Consider the following 27,870-nt stretch of genomic DNA (forward strand, 5'->3'; position numbering starts at 1 on the left):
ACGCCACTGTCAGCCTCCATATTGAACTTTCCAACGTCACTAATTCTCCAACTTCCCGTGTAGGTAGAAGGCTGAAATTTGGCAGGCTCATTCCTTACAGCTTACTTACAAAAGTTAAGCAGGTTTAATTTCGAAATTCTACGCGTAACGGTGATAACGGTTAACAATGTTCGCCATGTTGAACTTTCTTATTTATGGCCCCATCTTCACGAAATTTGGTAGGCGGCTTCCCTGCGCTACCCAAAACCGATGTACGTACTTATTTCAGTAGTATGATTCCACTGTCAGCCGCCATATTGAACTTTCCAACGTCACTAATTCTCCAAGTTCCCGTGTAGGTAGAAGGCTGAAATTTGGCAGGCTCATTCCTTACAGCTTACTTACAAAAGTTAAGCAGGTTTCATTTCGAAATTCTACGCGTAACGGTGATAACGGTTGACAACGTTCGCCATGTTGAACTTTCTTATTTATGGCCCCATCTTCACGAAATTTGGTAGGTTGCTTCCCGCGCTACCCAAAACCGATGTACGTACTTATTTCAGTGGTATGATTCCACTGTCAGCCGCCATATTGAAGTTTCCAATGTCACTAATTCTCCAAGTTCCCATGTAGGTAGAAGGCTGAAATTTGGCAGGCTCATTCCTTACAGTTTACTTACAAAAGTTAAGCAGGTTTCATTTAGAAATTCAACTCGTAACAGTTAAAACCGTTAACAACGTCCGCCATGTTGAACTTTCTTATTCATGGCCCCATCTTTACGAAATTTGGTAGGCGGCTTCCCTGTGCTAACCGAAACCAATGTACGTACTTACAGTATTTCGGTGGTATGATGCCACTGTCACCTGCCATATTGAAGTTTCCAATGTCACTAATTCTCCAAGTTCCCGTGTAGGTAGAAGGCTGAAATTTGGCAGGCTCATTCCTTACAGTTTACTTACAAAAGTTAAGCAGGTTTCATTTAGAAATTCAAGTCGTAGCAGTCATAACCGTCAACAACGTCCGCCATGTTGAACTTTCTTATTTATGGCCCCATCTTCACGAAATTTGGTAGGTGGCTTCCCGCGCTACCCAAAACCGATGTACATACTTATTTCAGTGGTATGATTCCACTGTCAGCCGTATTGAAGTTTCCAATGTCACTAATTCTCCAAGTTCCCATGTAGGTAGAAGGCTGAAATTTGGCAGGCTCATTCCTTACAGTTTACTTACAAAAGTTAAGCAGGTTTCATTTAGAAATTCACCTCGTAACAGTCATAACCGTCAACAACATCCGCCATGTTGAACTTTCTTACTCATGGCCCCATCTTTACGAAATTTGGTAGGCGGCTTCCCTGTGCTAACCGAAACCAATGTACGTACTTACAGTATTTCGGTGGTATGATGCCACTGTCAGCCGCCATATTGAACTTTCCAACGTCACTAATTCTCCAAGTTCCCGTAGGTAGAAGGCAAATTTGGCAGGCTCATTCCTTACAGCTTACTTACAAAAGAGGAGAGGAGGGTGCTCACACGTGTTTGTGCTGACGTGTGCTTTGCAAACGCTAGAGTCTGTTGAGAGTGTTGGTTTGTTCTGTGGTGTGAGATTTACATTAAAAAAATACATTTTGCTCTTAAAAACTTGGGTTTTGGTTGCCTCTAAGGAACTCCCTTTAGAAGGGTTTTTGCTTTTTTCCCGCACAAGAGCAAAAGTAGCTGGGTGTTTGGAAGTGCGCTTGGAAAAGCTGTATTTGAATTAGCATCGAGGCGGCAGGGTAGAAAGCAGCAGTAACTGATATCGGCATTTGTAAATAAATAACCGCGTCGTAACAGCGATTCCTTAGTTTAAAGGAAAAGAAAAAAGGCCGCGGCTGACTTCAAAGCAGTAAAAGGTGGAAACTCAGTAGTGCGCAGGTAAGCGGCCTGCGTTAAGACACCGATCAGGCACAAGGAGCAGTAGGAGCAAATAAGGTAGTAAAGTTTTATTTATTTGTTTATTTTAGATTAAACAGTCCTTAGCGTCCAGAGGCAGAACAGTTAAGTGGGCGACAGCGTATTGGTTCATTAATACGGGGAATACAAACAGTGCAGTGAAGAGCTAATTCTCCAAGTTCCCGTGTAGGTAGAAGGCTGAAATTTGGCAGGCTCATTCCTTACAGCTTACTTACAAAAGTTAAGCAGGTTTCATTTTGAAATTCTACGCGTAACGGTGATAACGGTTGACAACGTTCGCCATGTTGAACTTTCTTATTTATGGCCCCATCTTCACGAAATTTGGTAGGTCGCTTCTTATGAGAAGGATTTAGGAGTCGCTACCCAAAACCGATGAATGTTAGGTTATATAGCGTACTTATTTCAGTGGTATGATTCCACTGTCAGCCGCCATATTGAAGTTTCCAATGTCACTAATTCTCCAAGTTCCCATGTAGGTAGAAGGCTGAAATTTGGCAGGCTCATTCCTTACAGTTTACTTACAAAAGTTAAGCAGGTTTCATTTAGAAATTCAACTCGTAACAGTTAAAACCGTTAACAACGTCCAACGCCCATGTTGAACTTTCTTATTCATGGCCCCATCTTTACTGAAATTTGGTAGGCTTCCCTGTGCTAACCGAAACCAATGTACGTACTTACAGTATTTCGGTGGTATGATGCCACTGTCACCTGCCATATTGAAGTTTCCAATGTCACTAATTCTCCAAGTTCCCGTGTAGGTAGAAGGCTGAAATTTGGCAGGCTCATTCCTTACAGTTTACTTACAAAAGTTAAGCAGGTTTCATTTAGAAATTCAAGTCGTAGCAGTCATAACTGTCAACAACGTCCGCCATGTTGAACTTTCTTATTTATGGCCCCATCTTCACGAAATTTGGTAGGTGGCTTCCCGCGCTACCCAAAACCGATGTACATACTTATTTCAGTGGTATGATTCCACTGTCAGCCGCCGTATTGAAGTTTCCAATGTCACTAATTCTCCAAGTTCCCATGTAGGTAGAAGGCTGAAATTTGGCAGGCTCATTCCTTACAGTTTACTTACAAAAGTGAAGCAGGTTTCATTTAGAAATTCACCTCGTAACAGTCATAACCGTCAACAACATCCGCCATGTTGAACTTTCTTACTCATGGCCCCATCTTTACGAAATTTGGTAGGCGGCTTCCCTGTGCTAACGAAACCAATGTACGTACTTACAGTATTTTGGTGGTATGACGCCACTGTCAGCCGCCATATTGAAGTTTCCAACATCACTAATTCTCCAACTTCCCGTGTAGGTAGAAGGCTGAAATTTGGTACTTATTTCGGTGGTATGATGCCACTGTCGGCCGCCATATTGAACTTTTCAACGGTCTTTGTTACTTATGGGCCCATCTTCAAGAAATTTGGTACGCGGGTTCCCAACGCTAACTGAATCCTGCTTACGTACATATATACGTCCATAGCTTGCAGTTCGGTCACCGTGTGAGGCGGCGTTGGGTTCCCTATCCCAACGACTCCCACGTTGTTGGCTGCCTGCCTATATAAGGCCGTCCATCGCTCCAGTCTCTACATTCCCTTCCTTGCTTCACCACAGGATTCACGCCTCCCTGCTGATAACTACAGCCTTTTTATTTAATCCATGGCTTCTCAGCTGTTTTATTGTTCATTTATTACGATTATAGTTATTGTTTAGGTAATTTAGACTTACTTTACATTGTTCAGGTACCCATTTCCTTTATCATTCCAACCGTACCCCCATTAACTTGTCTATCGAGGTGATCACCATCGATCAAAGAACTGTCACTTACCGAGTGGTTTCCATGCCCAGAGATGGCACCTGCCTTTTCCATTCTCTTTGTTACATATTGCACGGCCATATCAGGCTCACTCTTGATATCCGGAGGAACATTGTGTCTTATGTATTGAATGACTGGGACAGGTTCAAGGTGTGGACTGATGACGGTACAGGAGATAATTATACTACACAGGAGCACTATAAGAGTGAAATGCTTAAGTCCTTCACCTATGCATCTGCATGTGAGTTGATGGCTGCCGCTGAATTGTTCGGTTGTCGCTTTCAAGTGTACCGAAATGGGCAAATATTTTACACCTTTCAACAACTGCCAATGCCTCTTAACCATCTTAGATTGACAGGTGACGATTTCAGTAGTGGACACTTTGATGTTTATGAATGTTTAAACTCTCAAAAGCTGGATGTGAAGTTATCGATGAAACCGGTTGTATACTTACAACGCTTGACAGATGCCGAATGTCTCTTCAACACAAATCCTACAAATACTGTCGTAATTAAAACAAACCATGAAACTCAAACCAATTATGACAGCAGCAATCCAAGCTGTGAGATTTGAAACAAGATTACTGTTCACGTGGCCAACTGTACGTTGCATGCTCAAGAGTAAGCTCAGCGCACAGCTTGGTCATATTACAACCAGAGGGCCGAACTCACAATGTGGTATACAAAGAGATCCTTAACAAATAATTATTGGTATATTTTCCCTCAGTTTAAAAAGGTTTATTTTCTTCTTAATAAAAATTTTAAGGCAGTACTTCGCCGCTGCGAACCGCGGGTATTTTGCTAGTACTTTATAAGGTTACAGCATTACTTACATATTTCACAGATTACGTATCATGAAGAACCGTGTATAATACTGCCCACATCACTAGTCTGCTATCATTTTTGCTGTCTGGGTGGCTTGTGCATCAAAAATTGGTACACTGTATTCACTAATGTTTTGCTGTATGTTAGTTCTCTCACTGACACTTCACCTTAGTAGTGTCTGTCTCCTTGACCATCTTTTGTGTTCTTAAACAGTGGGTTGACAGGCCCTGCCTCATTTTGTTTACAATTTGTACAAAGCTACATAATGTTGTGAAAATATTGTCAGCAGTGACTTTTCTAACATTGTTTGTCGTATTGTGGGTGCAGCAACACGCTATCACCACATGCTCCTAACCTCCCTGTGACAGGCTAATGAGTCACATGACCAGTCACATTTTCTTTCCCTTGAAATTGAGTGTGATCTTTCTCCAAATAGGTAATATAATCTAATATATACTGTCAGATCCATGAAGTATTTGGACAGTGACAAAATTTTCATAATTTTGGCTCTGTATGCCACTATAATGGACTTGAAATAAAGCAATAATTATGTGACTGAAGTGTTGACTTGACTTGTGTATGGGGCTATACTAACTGCTGAGATTCAGCCAAATGCTGCAAAACTGATAAGACAATTCTTCACAGTACAGATAAACATTGAGACAAAACATACCGCAAAAGGCCAATCAACTGACCTCAACCCAATTGGACATGCATTTCACTTGCTGGAGACAAAACTGATGGCAGAAAGTTCAACAAACAAGAAGCAACTGACAGCAGCTGCAGTAAAGGCCTGGCAAAGCATCACTAGGGTTGAAACCCAGTATTTGGAGATTGCCATAGGTTTCAGACTTCAGGCAGCCATTGACTGTAAAGAAATTTCAACCAGATATTGAAAATGATCATTATATTTATGATTATGTTAGTTTGTCCAAATATTGTTGAGACCCTGAAAAGAGGGAGACCATGTATAAAAATGTCTCTCATTCCTAAATGGCTCATATGATATTTCCAGCAAATTCTAGTGTTAAAAACAGTCTATTTTTTAGTACACTGAAAACTAAGCAAAGTGATGTTGACAATTTAACATAGTCTGATAACTTAACATTTGACAGTTTTTTGCTTTTTCTTTCTAATTGACATTGGTATGGACAGTTTTTATCAGTTTAATAATAATACCTGAGACTAATGCAGTATGGTTGTATAATTTTTTTGATAAATATTTTTTGATTTCCTACCACTGTATATTTTAATTATCTTGATACAGAATACAAATCAATTGATGAATGTGAGGAACTAGTGATTAATGCTGCAGCAACTATCAACAACTTGTCATATTATGGAGAATGTGACTCTCAAATCAGAAAAAATCATCTTCATATTGCAGAGTGTAAGTTCTTCAATATCATACTAGATTAATTATTCTAAAAAAACTTTGTTTAGAACACCCTTTATGAATGTGTGTAATAGAAGTTGCAATGTGCTTAAGCATTGGTGTTTTTTGTGTAACTATATATTGCCACTAATATTTAATAACAAATATTGCCATTACCATTATTCATAACAATAGTTAATTTTACCCAAAATGTATGATGTTAAGCTTTAATGTTGGCCTTGAACAGTTTCACTGTATGTGTAATCACTGTCAGAAATGTGATGTAAATCTAGTGATGATTTCCAATGCTCTAAAAATCAAGTATGCACTATGGATGATTCTGTATTCAATAGAAGGTCAATGTATGGCCAACTGAAGAGAACACAATGACTATGCACAACAGAAAAATAAAATGCACTCTAAGTTATGAAATGTATTGTACTATATTTTTTCTTGTTTTATATATACATCGTTTTTTGGTTTGAGGTCTAAGGTAAAGTTTAATTTTGTGTTTTTTGTTTCTTCCGCTGATTGATAGGTGCTGTTTTATTTCAGTCACTTCATTCTCCATCCTCATGTTAAATACTTTGCTTCTAAAAAGTGGTTTGTCTGTTGCTGACAGTTATTTAATTGGGTCACCTATTGTGTAACCACTACATCAAAAGGGATGGGAGAGAGTATTTTTCTGTATAAATAGTTTTTAAAAAATGCAGTCATGCTTAAATATTTCACAAAATAGATATTTAAACAGCTGGCAGCCTGATTAACTGGTTATAAAAATATAAACATCAGCAATCCTCTCTGTTTTTTGGAGTGAGCAGTTCCCATGCAAACACTGGTAACATTTTGTTTCTATGCACTTTCCTCCTGTCAGTGCCTCTGCATTTTATTGTTGGCCATCACTATGATCATCTCTCATGTTGACTTTCACATGTTTGTGGCATTTCTGTCTTTTTGTTTGTTTACAAAATGGTGGGTGGGAGCAGAATTATCTTTTTAGCAGGTAGCTATTTTGCAATGAAAAGTGATATGAAGATATTGTTTGCTGTAATATTTCTCCTGTTGTCTATGAGAGGCTCAAAAAGTCACATCACCACATTGTAGGCTGTCCTTCTTCTGGTAATCGAGTGAGATCTTTTTCCAGAAAGGGAAAATGTGATTTTTGAATCATTGTGTAGCCTGAATTTTATGTTGGTTTAGCATTACTCTACATGCAAAATTACATTAAGATGAACTGCATCTTACTAGGTAGTCTGCCAATTACAACCCTTTTCTCTGATGGAATTTCTGAAATGTCATATTGCCATATTTTCTATTGGACCAACAGCAATGCATGATTGGTGAACAAACAGATAAAATGAGCTGTGTGCGTTGAACTGAGTGTACAAAATGGATAAGTGACATCAAATGAAGCCACAAAATTCAAAATCCAGATGGAGAACATTTTAATTATATAGATTAAAACATAATTTATTATAATTTTTTCACCCTGTAGACAGAAAACAGAGGTAATCGTATAATTAAATGACACATTTCATTTAATGCAAAGATTGGCTCCTAATTAGGAAATTGGTTACAATTAAAACCTCTTTGAGAGCTTTGAGTAATCAAGTTCACATTTTTAAGTCAACCATGGTGGATTGAGGTAGTCATCAGTCTTTTTTTTTTTTTAAAGTTAACTCAACTGAAGATCATAAAGCCCTAGCAGAATTCAGAGATAATGTATTTAGGTAAAACAGTATTCTTTTCCAATCTTGCAGTACTGCTTCATTTGCTGATGAAGAACAACATGGAAGGTATATTAGAAGCTGCTAGAGTGTTTGGCAATCTTTCTCAATACAAAGAAATCCGTGACTTCATAGTAGAAAAAAAAGGTAGGTTTTACTTTAGCTTTTATATTGCCATTGTAACAATTTATACTGTACAATATGTTGTGAACTTGTGTTATATGGCAATTGTAAATTTACAGTGCACAATTTAAGATTAGACATATTAATATTGACACTTTGATACTGACTTATCTGATAAAAAAATAATTCAGTTCAGTTTAGTTTATTGACATTATATATAGCATAATAAAATTGATTTGTCATTAGTCTTGCTGGTCCAGAATTATCTGTAGGTATAGGTTATATTCAAGGTCAACTTGAAGACTGTACATAGTACAATGAAATTCTTACTTGCATATTATAACAGTAAAAATAATATAATACCAACAAAAGACTCAAAAAATGCATTTACCAGTATTTGTTTGCAATAATGTGCAACATTCTTTTGATATTTTTTCCCCTACTTTGTATGCATCAATCAGTTAGTTTAATTTTCAGATCTTCACTCAGTTGCTTAGACGAGCTATCTTTAGTTGAGCTGGTGCTGTGCCAAGGTGTGATGCAGTCAATAAGGGTAGACTCTACTGTGCACCTATAGCAATTAGTGAGAGCAGATGAAAAAAATCTGTCTACTTCAATTCATATGTGATAGTCACTCCAAGAAATAAATGCAGAGCAGTATACCCTCTCCATAGCATAATTTAAACCAAATTTTGGTCAAAGTGAAATCATTTGTGATTTTGTCAATTTTTGCATAGAAAAAATCTCTGTATTCCTTCAACCAGTGCCCCTTCTGAGAGAGTCTTCTATGTGGGTGGGAATATTGTAACATGCCAAAGGATATGCCTTAGCCTGAAACCCTTGTCTTTCTCTCAAGAAACTAATAAACAACTATTACAATCAAGAAAGTTGTTTTAAAGTTGTAAAACACAAAATAAGAAGATAGAGGTTTTCTTATTTTGCACTTCGCCTTATTAATAATAAAAACTATGACACCTTGTGAAATTATTGATCCTCTGCAGTGTTTGTCCTGTTTTGTCACATTACAATTTGGTATTAAAATTGATTTTCATTTGGATTTTATATGATGGACTTAACAATATAGTCCAATTTGTTGAAGTGGAATGAAAATAAAATACCCTTTATGTATATAAAAAAGTAAAAACTAAAAAGTTGTGAGTGCGTATGCATTCGTTCCTTTTGCTGTGAAATCAGTAAATAAGATCTTGTCCAACCAACTAACTTCAGAAGTCACATAATTAGTTGACTAGCGTCCACCTCTGTGCAATCAAAGTGTTACATGATCTGTCACATGATGTCTGTATAAATAGACCTGTTCTGAAAGGTCCCTGATTCTGCAAAACCACTAAACAAGCAACATGAAAACCAAGGAATATTCCAAACAGGGCAGAGACAATGTTGTGAAGAAGTATAGATCAGGGTTGGGTTATAAAAATATCCCATACTTTGAATACCTCACAGAGCACCATTAAATCCATTATTGCAAAATGGAAAGGATATGGCACCACTACAAACCTGACAAGAGAAGGCCACTCGCTACCCACCAAAAGTCACAGAACAGGCAAGGATGGCATTAATTTGAGATGCAACAAAGACACCAATGATAACCCAGAGGACCACCTTAAGCCGCACACTTCACATAGCATTGCTTTATGGAAGAGTGGTCAGAAAAAAGTCATTGCCTAAAGAAAAAAAAATAAGAAAACACTTTTGGAATTTCCACAAACACATGTGGTTGTCTCCGCAAACACATGGCAGAAGGTTCTGTGATCAGATGAGACCAAAGTTGAACTTTTTGGTCATCATGGGAAACACCATGTATGACGCAAACCTAACGCTTCCCATCACTCCGAGAGCACCATTCCCACAATGAAGCATCATGGTTGCAGCAACATGCTGTGGGAATGTTTTTTATTGGCAGGTACACGAAAACTGGGTAGAATTGAAGGAGAGATAGATAGCACTGAATACTGTGCAATTTCTTGAGGAAAACCTGTTTCAGTCTGCCAGAGATTTAAGGCTGAGTTGAAGGTTCACCTTCCAGCAGGGCAATAACCATAGATATACTGTACTGCTAAAGCTACACTGGAGTGGTTTAAAGGGAAACATTTAAATGTCTTGGAATGGTCTAGTCCAGGGGTCCTCAATCACGGTCCTGGAGAGCCGCAGTGGCTGCAGGTTTTTGCTCCAACCCAGTTGCTTAATAAAAAGCACTTATTGCTAAAGTAACACTTCTGCTTCACTTTAGTGATTTTCAGCCCTTATTGCTTAATTTTGTCTTAAACAGCTATTTTAATTGCTCCTTATTATCAATAACATGCAAATGACAAGAGAGAGCAGCATTTCTCCATTTAGCTTATTTACATTTACACCTGTGTGTAATTATCTGCACTATTGGGTTTAATTAAATACTTGGAAGAAAAATGAAGAGAAAAAAGTGAAGGACTGAGAATTACTCGTCCATTTTAGCCTTCAAATCATTTGCATGATAGAAAGGGAAAGAAAATCTAGGGTATGAGAATGACCTGACATAGCAGAGTTAATTTAATTCCATAGCTTGTTAGTGCTTTATTGGCAAGAATTGCTTTCTAATTAAGCAACCAGGTCAGAACAAAAACCTGCAGCCACTGCGGCTCTCCAGGACTGGGATTGAGGACCCCATGTTTAGTCAAAGACCTCAATCCAATTGAAAATCTGTGGCATGACTTGACTTGAAAATTGCTGTATACCAACACAACACACTTTGTTTGCATTGTGCAATGGATGAAAATCCCAGTGGCTAGATATGCTAAGCTAGCTTCCCCATGAGACCTGCAGCTATAATTTTAGCAAAAGGTGGCTCTGCAAAGTATTGATTTTGGAGTGGTGAATGCCTAGGCACACTCTTGATATATTTTGTGTAAATCAGATGGTGCTCATCCTCCTAAAAATCATTTTAATTCCAGTATGTAATATGTAAAAACAGGACAAGCACCGAGGGGGATGAGTACTTTTGCAAGGCACTTTATGTGTATGGTCTAGAGGACTTATTTTTTTGTTGCTTTTTGTAGTTTGTAATGTGGACAAACTTCTCATTTTCTGGTTTTTTTCTCAAAAATAATTAAATGTGATTTCTGTGTTGAAATATTTAAATAAATCTTGAATATGTCCATAAATTTAAGAAAAGCATGGAAGATGTGATGCTGCCAGTCCACACGTGAGCAGATGTTTTTGTTAGTAAGTCCAAAATGTGTTTGCAGAAGAAGTGGCACTAAGTCCTAAATTTATGAGGTCAGTTATCAAATTTTCAAGTACAATTGTGTTAAATACTGAGATGTAGTCTATGAACAATACCTTAGTATAATAATTTTTATGTTCTAGACCTGTGGTTTTCAACATTTATTGCTACATGGAACCTCAGTGAACCACACGAATATGTTTGAGTCTCCCTTCTATCTATCTATCTATCTATCTACATGATATTTCCCCTCCTGTACATTGCTGCTGTTGTGATAAAAAGGTTTGATTTTGAACCTTCATTTATTATCGAAAGCAACTACTGCTAGTGTTATTACATTGCTTACATTTTAAAGAATATGATACAATTTAGAAGCCATTTTGGAAACAGACTGTGTCTTTTTTATTAATTAAAAATTATTTTACTAGTTCAGAAATATCTTAATCATAATATAAAATGAATAGGCAGCTTTTAGCGATAAATAAGACTGCAGTGTTCAAATTACAAAATTTGTTACTGCAGATATTTTTGATAACAACAAAAGCTGCTCATTCTCCACTTGGCTTAAGTATCATGTTTTAAATTATTTGCACCATTGCAAGCAGCCCATTCCCTTTGTAACTCAAGGTTATTGCTATAGCTGTAGTATACAATATATGAAATGTTAAAGGGTGTCTTTGAGAAAACTAATAGTCATTGTATGCTGTATGTCATATATTGTAGCAACCCAGTAGATACTTTAGCAAATAGGCACCACAGAAAAAGGAAGAAGTTGAAAGTAGCTTATGTAACATTTGCAGAGTACAGAGTATAAGGTAATAATAAAAGGAACTGGACTATTCACAGCTAACTATAACACCTTCACTGTTCTGGCCCAGAATGATGCACCATTCAGAACTTTCTGTCAGATTTGTAAGTTGCTCCTCTACTCATTGTCATTTGCCTGGTGTCCAGCCCCAGGTCACACCTCCACCATCCCTTTTAAACTCGCCATGGTTTTTGCACCATCACCCAGTGCAATGATGACCTTACCGTTCTTTCTTCTTCAGACAAAAATCACCTGGTTTGTACGCCATTTTAATCTGGCTGACATACTCAACACCACACCTGTGAACTCTTCCAAAAGAAAAGTCTCCCACTTCAGCTCAGTTCTTTGTTTTTATTTCACCTGATCATAGTGACTCCCAATTTTTCCTCTCATTGTCAGTCTTTTGCATATTTCCCTCATTTACATTATAGGCAGTTCTCTATGGTGCAGTATGTCTCCCTTACCAGATTTAAGTGTCTCATTGCCAACAAGCTTCATCCTGGCCAAGATTACTAGAGTATTTTGAATAATGATGAAGTAGTCCAATTTAAAAAAACAAGTTTAACAACTCTGATATAGCTTGATTTTTACTGATTTGAGAATTTATTTTTCTTAATTTTGTGGCTGCCCTTCAAAGTTTACTGAGATCCCCCAGTGGACCACAACCCTTCTTTTCAGAACCTTTAGTCCAAACTGTTCTGTTTAATATGTCCCAGTACCCGTCTAATTATCATGTGTCTAATTAATGTTTTTCAGTGTATAAGTTCATGATTGCACTACTTGACTCAAAGAATCAGGATGTTTGTTTTTCTGCTTGTGGGGTCCTTATAAATCTCACTGTGGATAATGATAAACGAACAATACTAAATGAAGAGGGAGGAGTTAAAAAGTAAGTAAGATTAAAACTTTTCTTTCATTTGGCCTAATTTGAAACTATACTTTTTAATTGTAAGTTCAGTGCATTCTTTATTTATGAATTAAGGTTCTGTGAATATGTGCTATTTTATTTTGCCACAATTTAAAATATTGCTAATGTCTCAGAAAATGTTTGAGATATACATTTTGCATATCTGTACTGGTTATAGTAAATGCTGAGTTCTTATTTTATGTAGACAGCTGGCTTCAAATGAAAGGTAACTTGTCTTTATTTTTTATATTCCATTCACTTGTCTTGAGCAAAACATCTCAGGGAGTCTGTTAAGATGTACCATCAGATTAAAAATGTGTATGCAGGCTCTGGAATATAAATGTGACAATCAAGAGTTCATACACATTCCACAAGTATTTAGTTCTTTATATTGTTGGGGTCACATTTACATGTAACAAACATACTAAGATAAATATTTAAGTGACAATTTTGGGGATTTTGGAAAGGCATATTAGATTTGAAAAAGGGAACTTTCAGCTATAGTGGTAACTTTAATATATTTTAAGATATCCAAGAATTTATTGAAGTAGACAAGAATTCAATAATTTGTAGTTAAAATGAAGCCTTATTTGTATTCCTTCATTTGCTTATAATATAGAAATTAACAATAGTGGGATTTGCCAATCCAAATTAAACAGTCAAATCCAAAGACATCAAAAGGTAAGGCATTTCTTTAGCCATTTTTTTCTTCCTTGACAGAAGTTCATCTTCCAGGTGCAGACTCAAGTATTGCCTATGATGCTTTACACCTCACTTAGCCACAAAATTCCTTTTTTGGAGCCAAGGACAGTTTATAATACCAAAAATCCACTAACTGACCACTAAAGTACAATGACTTCAATTGACTCAGGAATCACCTACATTTATTAATTGTTATTTTCTTTAGGATCATAGGGTTAACAAATTTTAAGAAATGAATTGTGAAATACAGGGTTCAGGATTACACTTAATGACATGTCTTAGAAAAAAATCAAACCTGCTGTACGATGTCAGTCAGTCAGTCATTGTCCAGCCCGCTATAGCCTAACACAGGGTCACGGGGATCTGCTGGAGCCAATTCCAGCCAACACAGGGCGCAAGGCAGGAACAAACATCGGGTAGGGCGCCAGCCCACACAGCAGGGCACTGCACAATCTGATACCATGTAATACAGCATATACTGTATATCAGTTTTTGATGTAGATACTGTATATTCAGACAATTGTAACCATAAACTTCACTGTAGATTCACTGCCCACGAGAAAAAAGCATTATACCATCCCAAATCAGGACAGTTCAGTATTGTCCTATGCAGTTGTGCCTAATCAACATCCACGTCAAAGAAATTACTTTGCAACCTAAGTCTGAAAAGATTTGGATCCTTTTTTACAGTACCTCCCTCATCTGGCAGGGCCCAAGATAAAGACAGATTTTAGCAAAACAAAAACAAAGTTTTTGCTGCAGCAGCTCCATGTTATTCTCCTGCTTCACTTACTGCAGGCATCACTTTTCACTAAAAATAAGCCAACCAGAATTAAGTTCAATATGATTCATTTCATTTTTGTAAAGCTCTCTTCCATGAGTGCAGATACGGAGGACATTTTCAGGTAAAGAAGAAATATAAATTTTGCAAATTATTGGTTAGTACACATAAAGACAGATTTGTTTAAACAGGCAGGAAAACAAAACAGTTTGAAACAGTTTAACATGAATGGAACCGAACAGTATGTGTCTATTAATTCATTGTTGAACTATGGACTATGGCCACTTGACAAAATGGAGAACAGAGGAGAAGGAAATAAAAACCAGTCAGCAGTATCCCTTTTCGAAAATAATCTTTGGCAGGGGTCCAAAGACACCTATAACAGAGAAAGTCAAAGTCAAACTCAGCCACAGTCTTAGATACCTAGGCCAGCTGGCCACCCACTGTCTCCTGGGCATTAAACAATATGTGCTCGGCCATCTAGTCTGATGACAGAATCTTCCCATCCAATGATCCTAGACCCTCAGTATCTCAGATGACTTTTCCATGGGTAGTAATGCCGTGGCACCAAGAGTCACAACAGAATACAAAGAAAAAAAATTGAAAAGAGGAGGGTTAGTAACAATATATAATGAATGTACATTACTTGTATTTTTGTACAAATGAGTAGCAAACAGAGATGCAGTATGCACAGTTAATCAGCAGCTCTAATCAAGATATCATCTATATCTATATATCTCTCTCTCTATATATATATATATATATATATATATATATATATATATATAAAACATCTGTCTATTTATATGTCTGTGCGCTATTCACAAGAGAACTACTTAACGGATTGCCCCCTGACTTGGAGCCTGTTCATTGGGGTTTACCCCGATGGACGAGAGGGTAGCCTCCCTCCGCCTTCAGGTGGGGGGACATGTCCTAATTGTTGTTTGTGCGTATGCACCAAATGGCAGTTTGAGTCCCTGGAGGGGGTGCTAGAGGGCATACCTTCTGGGGACTCCCTTGTACTGCTGGGAGACTTCAATGCTCGAATGGGCAATGACAGTGAGACCTGGAAGGGCGTGATTGGGAGGAATGCCCCAGCCCCGATCTGAACCCGAGCGGTGTTTTGTTATTGGACTTCTGTGCTCGTCACAGATTATCCATAACGAACACCATGTTCAAGCATAGGGGTGTTCATATGTGCACTTGGCACCAGGACACCCTAGGCCTCAGTTCGATGATCGACTTTGTGGTTGTGTCGTCAGACTTGCTGTCACATGTCTTGGACACTCGGGTGAACAGAGGGGCGGAGCTGTCAACTGATCACCACCTGGTGGTGAGTCGGCTTTGATGGTGGGGGAGGATGCCGGTCAGGCACGGTAGGCCCAAACGTGTTGTGAGGGTCTGCTGGGAGCGTCTGGCAGAGTCCCCTGTCAGAAGTATTTTCAACTCACACCTCCAGCAGAACTTCAACCACGTCCCGAGGGAGGTGGGGGACATCGAGTCCGAATGGACCATGTTCCATGCCTCTGTTGTTGAGGCGGCTGACTGGAGCTTTGGCCGTAAGGTGGTTGGTGCCTGTTGTGGCGGCAATCCCCGAACCCGGTGAGGGATGCCGTCAAGCTGAAAAAGAAGTCCTACCAGACCCTTTTGTCCTGTGGGACTCTAGAGGCAGCTAATAGGTACCAGCAGGCCAAGCAGAATGCGGCTTTGGTGGTTGCTGAGGCAAAAACTCAGGCGTGGGAGGAGTTTGGGGAGGCCATTGAGAACAACTTTTGGACGGCTTCGAGAAGATTCTGGTCCACCGTCTGGCGTCTCAGGAGGGGGAAGCAGTGCAGTGTCAACACTGTATATGGTGGGAATGGTGCGCTGCTGACCTTGACTCGGAACGTTGTGGGTCGGTGCGGGGAGTACTTCGAAGACCTCCTCAATTCCACTAACATGCCTTCCAATGAGGAAGCAAAGCCTAGGGACTCGGAGATGGCCTCCCCCATCTCTGGGACTGAGCTCACTCAGGTGGTCAAAAAACTCCTTGGTGGGAAGGCCCCGGGGGTGGATGAGATACGCCCTGAATTCCTCAAGGCTCTGGATGTTGTAGGAATGTCTTGGTTGACACATCTCTGCAGCATCGCATGGACATCGGGGACAGTGCCTCTGGATTGGCAGACCGGGGTGGTGGTCCCCCTCTTTAAGAAGGGGGACTGGAGGGTGTGTTCTAACTACAGAGGGATCACACTCCTCAGCTTCCCTGGAAAAGTCTATTCGGGGATTCTGGAGAGGAGGGTCTGTTGGATAGTCGAACCTTGGATTCAGGAGGAACAGTGTGGTTTTTGTCCTGGTCGCGGAACAGTGGACCAGCTCTACACCCTTAGCAGGGTCCTGCAGGGTGCATGGGAGTTTGACCAAATAGTCTACATGTGTTTTCTGGACTTGGAAAAGGCGTTCGACCGTGTCCCTCGGGGGAATCCTGTGGGGGGTGCTCTAAGGCTATGGAGTACCAGACCCCCTGATAAGGGCTGTTCGGTCCCTGTACAACCGGTGTCAGAGCTTGGTCCACATTGCCGGCAGTAAGTCGAACCCGTTTGCAGTGAGAGTTGGACTCCACAAGTATACATACTAGTATTCTAACAGCACACAGCTCCAAGAGGATTGCTTATGGAAATCTAAATTGACTTAGAAGCCACACATAATCATCTGTAAATACATGCTCTCTTCTATTGAATTGAATTGAATTCCTTTGTTGTCATTGTATGGTCCATAAGATTCAATATGCAACTCCTCCATAAGCTTATTTTCTTATTAAATGATAGAAAAAAATATAATATGATAAAAAACAATAAAACATACACAATATGAATCCATAAGTATACTATACATGTACAAATAGTGCAGACAGTGTAAATAATTCATAAAGTGGCTCTGGTTGTGCAATAACAGTCGTGGCCTTCCTTGAAGCTGCAGCATGTGCTCTAAATGTCCTCCAGGGCTGGAAGCTGTATCCCAATAATCCTCTACACTCTTGACTCAACTCGCTGTAGTGCTTTCCAATCAGCTGCTGTGCAGCTGTAATACCACACACAGATAAAATGGATTAAAATACTCTAAGTAATGCACTAAGAGCAACAATGCTAAAGTAGCTGTGGTAGTTGGAATAGATTGGCCATTCCGTGTATCATTATATTGTTACAGAATGGTTACAATCAAGTGCCTTAAATTTGTAAATGATATGCAATTAATTCCAGTGTATTTGATAAATCCCACACCACTATTGCGAATCTGAAATAGAAAGGGAAACGACATTGAAACAGTAGTACAGCTCTGACACTGGGTGCGGCCCATTTGCAAAACCTAGCAGAAAAATGCGTGCACATGGTCTAAGGCTGTCTTGAAAATGTACATAGCTTTACACCAAGGTTAGTTTTTATTCTTCTTGAACTGAGCGTGGAAACAGGTGTACCCAACATTTTTGCGTGTTTGCACCAGTTTATACATGAGGCCCCATAATGAAACAGATTACATTTTGAGAAATTCTTCAGCACTAGGAAGGAAGCTATGCTTTCAGAAGTTAATCTGTAATTGCAATCAATGTATAGAAGGCATAGTGAGATCAAAATTATTTTATTTTTTATGTCACTGTAGATTCTTTCAGCAAACAAAACAGCAAACAGGAACAAATAGGAGGTCCAAATATACATACATTTTAAACCTAACTGCATTGAATGAGATATAATCTATACTAATAAAAGGTAAAGCCCTGACTGACTGACTGACTGACTCACTCACTCACTCACTCACTCACTCACTCACTCACTCACTCACTCACTCATCACTAATTCTCCAACTTCCCATCTGCCATGTTAAACTTTCTTATTTATGGCTCCATCTTCATGAAATTTGGTAGGCGGCTTCCCTGCGCTAACCGAAACCGATGTACGTACTTATTTCGGTGGTATGACGCCACTGTCCGCCGCCATATTGAAGTTTCCAATGGTCTTTGTTGGCCTTACTGACTCACTCATCACTAATTCTCCAACTTCCCGTGTAGGTAGAAGGCTGAAATTTGGCAGGCTCATTCCTTACAGCTTACTTACAAAAGTTAAGCAGGTTTCATTTCGAAATTCTACGTATAACGGTCGACAACGTCCGCCATGTTAATCTTTCTTATTTATGACCCTATCGTCACGAAATTTGGTAGGCGGCTTCCCTGCACTTACCGAAACCAATGTATGTGCTTATTTCAGTGGTATGATGCCAATGTCGGCCACCATATTGAACTTTCCAACATCACTAATTCTCCAACTTCCCGTGTAGGTAGAAGGCTGAAATTTGGCAGGCTCATTCTTTACAGCTTACTTGCAAAAGTTAAGCAGGTTTCATTTCAAAATTCTACGCGTAACGGTCATAACGGTCGACAACGTCCGCCATGTTAAACTTTCTTATTTATGGCCCCATCTTCACAAAATTTGGTAGGCGGCTTCCCTGCACTAACTGAAACGGATGTATGTACTTATTTCGGTGGTATGACGCCACTGTCGGCCGCCATATTGAACTTTCCAATGGTCTTTGTTACCTATGGGCTCATCTTCAAGAAATTTGGTACGCGGGTTCCCAACGCTAACTGAATCCTACTTACATATAAATATATATGTCCATAGCCTGCAGCTCGGTCGCCGTGTGAGACGGCATTGGGTCCCCCATCACTATGCCTCCCACGTTGCTGGCTCCTTGCCTATATAAGGCCATCCGTCGCTCCAGTCTCTTCATTTCCTTCCTTGCTTCGCCATGGTATTCACGTCTCCCTGCTGATAACTGCAGCCTTTTTATTTAATCCACGGCTTCTCCGCTGTTTTATTGTTCGTTTATTACGATTATAGTTATTGTGTAGGTATTTTAGACTTACTTTACATTGTTCAGGTACCCATTTCCTTTATCGTCCCAACCGTACCACCATTAACATGTCTATCGAGGTGGTCACCATCGATCAAAGAACTGTCACTTACTGAGTGGTTTCCATGCCCAGAGATGACGCCTGCCTTTTCCATTCTCTGTTACATATTGCACGGCCATATCAGGCTCACTCTTAATATCTGAAGGAACATTGTGTCTTATGTATTGAATGACTGGGACAGGTTCAAGGTGTGGGCTGATGACGGTACAGGAGATAATTATACTACACAGGAGAACTATAAGAGTGAAATGCTTAAGCCCTTCACCTATAGATTTGCGTGTGAGTTGATGGCTGCCGCTGAATTGTTCAGTTGTCGCTTTCAAGTGTACCGAAATGGCCAAATATTTTACACCTTTGGACACCTCTTAAACATTTTAGATTCACAGGTGACGATTTGACACTTTGATGTTATGAGTGTTTAAACTCTCAAAAGCTGGATGTGAAGTTATCGATTGACGAAACCAGCTGTATGCTTACAATGCTTGACAGATGCCAAATGTCACATGAACACAAGTCCTGCAAATACTAACGTAATTGAAACAAACCATGAAACTCAAACCGATTATGACAGCAGCAATCCAAGCTGTGAGATTTGAGACAAGATTACTTTTCACATGGCCAACTGTACGTTCCAAGCTCAAGAGTAAGCTCAGCGCACAGCTTGGTCATATTACAACCGGAGGGCCGAAATGACAACGTGGCATACAAAGAGATCCTTAACAAATAATTATTGGTATATTTTCCCTCAGTTTAAAAAGGTTTATTTTAGCTGCTGCGAACCGCGGGTATTTTGCTAGTTATGGATAAAAGACATACAAACAAATGACAAGATGCAGTTAGAAAAAAAAAAACAGCCCAAATGTTTCTGTTTAGAAATCTCCACTCCTAAACACAAGCAGTATTTGGAATGAAATAAATCAACATGAATCAATAGTATTACTTTAGGTCATGCCTGCTTTGATTGACTAAAAGGAAATTGAAATTAATTTTCAAAGGGATCAATAAAGATGATCTAGCAAAATTCATATAGTGAATATCATACTCAAAGACACCAGTGGAAATAAAGGCAATGTGCATCTAAGACATAAAATTCTTCACATATAGTAAATAGGTATGGGAACAATCTGTCAAGTTACATACGTGATGTGTAGGTCTTAAGAGAGTGTACATATATCTCATTAAGGTACTAGAGGCCACTTATTTGTAATAATTTTGTTTTTGGAAGTAGCCCCATGTGATTTATATTTTTGTAATGCTAATGTGAACATAACATGCAATCTTGTTCTCTTTATTTAGTCAATTGACTTGATTACTTTTCAGTGAATTTGAATTTTACAAAGTACACTTGCTCAGGTATTGTTCCAGTGTGCAAAGATAATTACAAAGGTTTTGACATGAACAGGTCATTCATCCCAACAAAGTTCATCAATAACCCCAAAATACCACTCGAGTTTTGAATGTCTTAAACTTGCTACTGTCTACTGATGGACCTATCTCATGTGTCTGTGTTTCTCTGTGTGTAGAAAAACTTTGTGCAAAATTCACCCTTCCCTAGCTTATCTCTGTTCCGATGTTCTCATTGAGGAATTCATTTGAACATAACAGCTGGAATCTGCTATTACTAATCCCCATCATATTTTTAAACACTTGAATCATGTCACCTTTTAATTTTTGTTTGACTATACTGTAAATATTCAACTCTAGCAATGTTTCCTCATAGCTCATTTCTCACTATACTAAAGTCAGCCCTATCACTCTTCTCTTGACTTTTTCTAGCACTGCTATGTTTTTTGGAATATGAAGACCGTAAACTTACACAGTATTCCAGACAAAAGGTCTCATGCACCCTACACAAGTGCTTTATAATGTAACATACTGTAAGCCTTATTAATTTCTTCTCTAAACTGTCTGGGTGTAGAAAGTGAATAGTCCACTAGGATACCCAAGTCCTTAATATAAGGTGTGCATTCAAGTTTCAAATCACTTATTGTTTATTCGATTTAGATAAAATTTTACATGCCATAAATTTGCTCAACTCTTAATTCTGTCCAGTTCCAATTATAATGATTTGTCTGATTATAGATTATCTGTCATTACAAATAGTTTGTCATTTCCAAATTTAACCAGCTTATTATTTATATTCTTATGGAGATTATTTATATACTGCACATTAGAAAGTGGAGAGGTCTCAGCCACTGAGAGAGACCACTTTTATTATCTTCTGTGTGTCTTGTACTTTTCCCTTCTTTTAGTTTGGTAACAAGCCTCTCACAGGCTTTCCAAAAATCAGCATACTGAAAACATTATCCTGTGCACCTTTCTGATCATAATGCTTTTGTTGCTTTTTTATAAAAATATCTCTAAACATCAGTTCTTATCAAATGATGTTCAATCTTTCCTTAACAATTGCTTTAGTTAATTTCTCAGGTATGCATGTTGGGTATACTGACATATAGTTAGTCGAATCAGCCTGATCACCCTTGTTAGCCTCCAGTCTTTGGTAATTTCTCCATTGCACAATGAGTTTTGTTTATGTGTGTACTCATAAGCCTCAAAATGCACTCAAAGATAAATAATATGTAGCCCTGTTTGATTTAAGCATTTTAAACTTTTAAAGCAGACCTTCTTTCTTTATAATTTTTAAATCACAGAGTCTTGCTGGAAGGTCTTTGACATTTTCACACTTGAAAAATTAAGAAAAACGAAAACTTTATATTTTAGTTTGCCCTTACCATTCCTAACATATTTCAGCTTCTTACTGACCATTCTTCTACTATGAAAATGCTGTTTTATATTTTATAATGATCATCTCCAACTGCCTTTCAACACTCCTAATTATCTTTCTAACCATTGGTCTCATTGTCTCCAAAGCCACCAGTTTACACTGGAGTGATTGGTTCAGTACACATTATACAGCTTTTTTTTTCTTTGCAGTCTTTTATCTCCTTATTTATCTGTTGTGGAGTTCTGTTTAATTTCTTACTGCTTCTGTATTTCAGGATGGATTTGTCCTGCATTTCAAGTAAAATGCTTATAAAACTGCTCCACTACTTTTCAACTGTTTCCACCGTTAAGTTAGTTATTTTTTATGTTTTGCTTTGGTTCTGAAGTTGAACAGTTTTAGTTTTTAAATAGGTGCTCTGCCAATACATGATGAAATATATTATAGTCACTATATCCTTATGTTTTGATCATCTGTACTCACTTAAATTCTATCCTAATTATTCCTGAATAATCCATCTAGACAAGCTTCTCTTCCCAATGTTGCTTTAACATAATGTGTTCAAACACAGTCACAGATTACATCTATGAATTCCTGCTGTTGTGCTCCATTATTTGTAAGGCTATTCCAGTTATTTGTTGGGTAAATAAAGTTTCCCATTATTACAATATCTACATCTAAACTTTTAGCAAAAATAAGCATTTTGAAACAATTATGAGCAATTTGAAGGTCTACAACTTAATATCAGACTTCTACCAATAATGCTCCCTAGTTGAATCCAAATGTCCCATCTATGACAGGGCTCATCAACCCTCTGAAGCCGGCACACATTCAGTTTCACATAAATGGCTACACCCCAGCCTTCTTCCTTTTTGCTTATCTTTCCGAAATAATATACTGTATACCCAGATAGGTATAACTATATTATACTCCTCCCCATTCTTTGAATTTAGCTCATATGTTGTATTCTTGGTACTTGTAACACTGAAGTAAGCAATTGTAATGTATTACTTATTTTATCATCTTGTATATTTTTATTAATATTACTGTCTGTTACATTTATGTGAAGTTGTAAACCTGGCCTGACCTAAACTTCCTGACCCCATTCCTTAATTTAAACAATTCTTGATTAACCTTCTCATACACCTACTCAATCTGTTGTTGCCCCCTCATCAAATGTCTTAGAGAAGGGGCCCCAATGTCCCATTAACATATGCTCCTATATCTTACAAGAGGAGACCTCTCACAATCTAGTGTTGATGCTTTACAGAAGAGGCAGCATAAACAGAATTGCAGCATAAGCCTACAGTACAAGCAACATCTCATGGTAAGGCAACACTAAGTACCAGTCTACTAGGGAAATTTGAATTAATAAAAACAAACAGTTTTTTGGATGACTGTCATGAGGAATAAGTAAAGTACTAATATTTGTGCCATATGTTTGCTATGGCATGTCCAATAAAGATATTTGGAATGTTTATGACAGCTGTTTGTTCTATATTTCATTACAGGCTAATAGACTGCTTGAAAGACTTTGGACCTACAGACTGGCAGCTTGCCAGCTTGGTGTGTAAAACCCTCTGGAATTACAGTGAGAGAATAACTGGGGCTGAAGTGTCTTTTGGAGAAGAAGAGGCTCAGTCATTGTTGCAGCTACTCACTACTTATCTGGGTTAGTATAAAAGACACTTACAATGGAGAAGGGAAGGCAAAGTAATAGAAACAAAGGCAATGTAATATTCAGTTAGTATAGCTATTCATTTTCGAATATTTCATTTCATAAATGTACATTAATCATAAATGGTAAGAGGTATGAGTTACTGAGAAAGACAACTAATATAATTATTAAAATTGATGTTATATGCAAATTTGTAGAACTCTGCAACGCAGAGAAAAGTTGAACAGCTCTTCATAATTGCACTGGGAAATTAAAAAACAATGTCTTGAAATGCAACTGTTGAGCTGCTATGAAAATTACTGGCCAGTTTGCTACAAATGTTCTCCCCATGATTCTAGAAATAATGCTTACATTGTTTAAGTGCCAAACATGATGTAACTGCTTTTGCACATTGCTGTCTAAAGTCCTTCAACTGGCTAAAGTAGATAGATATCATTGACACTATTCAGGGTATTTGTTTTGGCTCTTACAGTTTAGTCAGGAGGTGGTATCGCAGTATCAGAGTGTTCATTTTTCTTTGCTTTTTGCAAATATTGTCAAAATGCTGCCTCTATGTTGCTCATATCCCGATGTCCGTAAAAGAGCTTGTGATAAATATGCAGATGTGCAGTGTTCTTTTTTTCTTACACTGTAAGCAATGACAATGCATTTTGACCATTCTTTACATATGTAGAATAGGTAAGGAAACAAAATGTTACCTGATCACTTGGGAGTCTCATGTAAGGCCTAAACTTTGTGCTTGTGCTTATGCAGTATGTATTAGAATGTGTTGGTACAATTTAAAACAAAAGCCTACTCAGTCGCTATTGTGAAATAAATGTGGAGTACTACTGTACATGTTTAGCAATTGAGAGAACAGTATGCATCACTGAGCACATACAGTAACGGGCACAGTACATATATGAAATGTAATGTTAACCAACCTTATTTACTAAATGTTTCCACACATGATATTAAGCTGTTAACAGGGACTCATCTTCACTATATTTAAGAAGATTCCATGAAAATGACTTCATTACTGAAGAGCTGCTGTTCTCTGCCTCCCAAATGCAGGCTCCTACAACATGTAGCCTTAACAATCTTAATGTTGGCTTATGGAACAGATAAGAGAGCTCCATGACCCAAAACCAGGAGCTACAAACTGCTTTGTCCATAGGACTTGATGAAAATGGGTCATGTTACACTTTCTGTACTCAGGCACATGAAATATTGTACAAACCAGCCTATTGTTTTGACACAGTCTTGTGTCACAGATCGTTTCATAAGAAGTTAAAACAACAAGTTATTAGTTCCGAGTTTGTAAAGAAAAACAGAAATGCACTAGTAGAAGGAATCAGCCCTACGCAGGGAAATCAGGCACCCACTCTGTTTTTTTACCATTGTTGTGTTGTCTGATACACACATTTAGCATGCACCAAGTTTATTATTATTCTTAACTATTAACTATTAATCTCAAACATGTGTCTGTAACATAAAAGCTAACATTTAAAGGTTTAGGTTTGAGACCCTTGAGCTTTCAGGTGTCACCAGCACAACAAACATTTAAAATGACCTTTGCTGTGTTACACAATTTTCTGAAGTTCAGTTCTTCTGGCTTATAAATAAAGTAACTGTCTATCCATTCTTTCATTTCTTCAACCCACATGTTCAATTAAAAAGGGAAATGAATGAGTTAATGTAAGAAGTCTCAGCAGAACCAATTCAACTCCATGTAAAAGGTATCTGTCTTCCAAAAACACGTCAAGTCACCCCTAGCTGTGTGTTGCCAAGCTGTGCTCATCCCTTGAAAGGGTGTCTGTGTCTGTATCACATGTAAACCAACTGGTGCGTCCAAGGGCTGTATTTATTACTTTGTGTAAAAGTCTTGGAGAGTGACCTTTACCAACTAGATTTCAAAATAACATGTGGGTCATTTTCTCGCCTTCATATTCTAATGAGCGCTTTCCTAAATCTGTTCCAGAATCCCCCACCATTTTCCATTTCTCTACTGTAAAACTGTTTGTTTTTTTAAGCACACTAAAGATTATGCACAATACGCATCTGTTGTTAAAACTGTCCAAAACTTAACAGCCATCTTTGCAAATATGCTTTTTATCACTAACTTCTCTTTATGAACTTAGTTCCACAAGACCATAATGTGGTTCTCCTCTCTTTTGTATGATATGCTTCAGTTTCTATTTTTTCAAAAAAGCCTGTGTATTTCTTGTGTCATTTCAGAAGAGGAGTTTGCATTACAGTACATCACGGATGAAGATTTGAGACATGTTCACAAGGCATGCTGGGAGAAAGATTTTATGCCAGTGGCTCAGCAGCTGGTGAAGAGAATCCAAACTCTTTACACGTTCCTGGAACCGCTTCCAGGTCCATCATAGTGGTGTATACATGGTTAGGAATGTGGTTAGAGAAAGACACTGGCCTGTTTTCCCTTAAAAATTTAAACTGCTTCTTTCCATGAACATTTCTTGAAAGTCAAGTGATTTTTGCAGTTTTAAGGAGAAAATCCAAGTTAAACGAAACAATTTCTTTGAATAAGGCCTCTAGTGTTAACAGTGTCAGTGTAAGAGACTTCAGAATATGAGCAAAGAGATTACGTCATATTTAAAAATATGCAAGTGCACAATTAAAATGGACAAATTCATTTCTCACTTATATTGACTACACATCAATGGAACAAATGTCAACTGATCCAGCTACAGTATGTATTTAAATAGATGTATATTTTATTAAACTCAAAACTGAATTATCATCATTATTGCATTTTTTAAATAAATGGTCTTCAGGCAGGCAGTAAGGCCTAGTGCCTGAAACTGTATGCTGTGTGACCCCGAGTGTGTCACTTCCCCTGCCAGTGCTCCATTTGTAAACTATATTGTATACAGTATATGTGTGTGTGTGTGTATGTATGTACACACACACACACACACACATTTTTATTTTCAGCTGCGTATGTGTTAAGTGCCTTGGAATGCTAATCACTACAATGGCTTCATTCTTGGTGGAGTGTATTAAGCCAGGCCTTTTTAAAACTTAGATCTCAGCCTGCCTGTCATTTACCTAAATTATGAAATTGTTTCCAAAAATATGTTGTTATTGTAATATTATTAAATGAATACCCAGTAGTGTAATAGCTATTCTAAAGTCTTGTCCTTTTTTACTATGTGTAATTTTAAATTAAAAGAACAAACATTTTGATGCCAGCCTCATTCCAAGCAGAAATCGTCAAGGCCAGCAAAAAAAATAGCTTTCCAAAGCCCACATGAGCCACGCTGTGTGTTGTTACAAGCCAGTTACTCGGTAGAACTTGCATCGTAAATGGCCTCGGTTCATGCTGTAGCGATGTCAATCGTGCAGATCCCCTTCATGGTTCAATTTAAACATTTTGGATTAGGCTCTGGAGAATGGGCTTTCAATAACTGGCAGAGTCTTCGTGTTTGTCGTCAGACCTGGCATTTAATATAAAACTAACGATTGATGATGTTTTTCAGAGCTAAAATCTGATAGGTTGATTTTCTTAAGTCTCATAATATTCCTTTAAGTCTAAATTCCAGGAATTCTTTTTTAAAAGTGCCTTTCACTGATAACCTGCTTAAAATGGTTGGTAGACACACAGGCCTAACTGTACAACAGTGCAGTTTTAAACAGTTTTTTGTATTTTTAAAGCTCAAAAGAAAGATGCTGTTTTCCTTCTGCTTGATGTACCTGCCCAGGGACGCACAATTTTAAAGCATTAAAAAGTTGGTGCTGTATTGGAACGACTCTGTGAGTATGTCTCCAGTGTTCAAGTTTGAGTTTTTTCCTTTCCAGTAGCTCCTGCATACTTTTCAGCATTTCATGGGATGACTATTGTCTGCTTTCTATCTTCTGAGGGTTTGACCACGCTGCAGTGATTAACTTTGCTGCTGACCTGGTCGCAGTCAGTCTCGACCAGACAGGTTCTCCCTGTTTCTATAGGTACTCGGACATTCTTCCACATTTCCAAAACTGTGCAGTTAACCCAAGAGCGTTGGCCCAGAAGAGGTGAAGGTGTGCCCTGTGGATGATAGGTGTAGTACAAACATATAGAAAATGCACAAGCAGCTTATCACTACTGTCATTTCAAAAAGTGTTAAAATGGTGAGCTTAAAATCCAGTTCAAATTACACTCTGGTGTTCTAATATTACACCTTGATTATGACTGTAAATATTACAAGGCCTCTGTGAATTTACTCACCAGGGTTTCATTCTGTTTTGTTCAGGTAGATGTCCTCAACAAACTGGATACACATTGCAACATTGTTGGGAGGAAACTCGATGTTCCCATCAGATTTCCATTAAATAAAA

The 27,870-nt window shown here is 38.2% G+C and overlaps 1 protein-coding gene across 1 annotated transcript in view; it reads left to right on the forward strand.

The window, feature by feature from the left end:
- armc2 (armadillo repeat containing 2) overlaps window positions 1-27,637 on the forward strand; it is a 190,101-nt gene extending 162,464 nt beyond the window's left edge. The window contains exons 16-20 of the mRNA XM_039747898.1: window positions 5,833-5,955; window positions 7,701-7,814; window positions 12,572-12,704; window positions 23,384-23,544; window positions 25,768-27,637. Coding sequence (XP_039603832.1) covers window positions 5,833-5,955; window positions 7,701-7,814; window positions 12,572-12,704; window positions 23,384-23,544; window positions 25,768-25,922 — 686 coding nt within the window. The 3' untranslated portion in view covers window positions 25,923-27,637. The remainder of the gene's footprint in view (window positions 1-5,832; window positions 5,956-7,700; window positions 7,815-12,571; window positions 12,705-23,383; window positions 23,545-25,767) is intronic.
- The last annotated feature ends 233 nt before the right edge of the window (window positions 27,638-27,870 follow it).

The sequence above is a fragment of the Polypterus senegalus genome, chromosome 3, assembly GCF_016835505.1.
Source record: "Polypterus senegalus isolate Bchr_013 chromosome 3, ASM1683550v1, whole genome shotgun sequence".
NCBI classification, from domain to species: Eukaryota; Metazoa; Chordata; class Cladistia; order Polypteriformes; family Polypteridae; genus Polypterus; species Polypterus senegalus.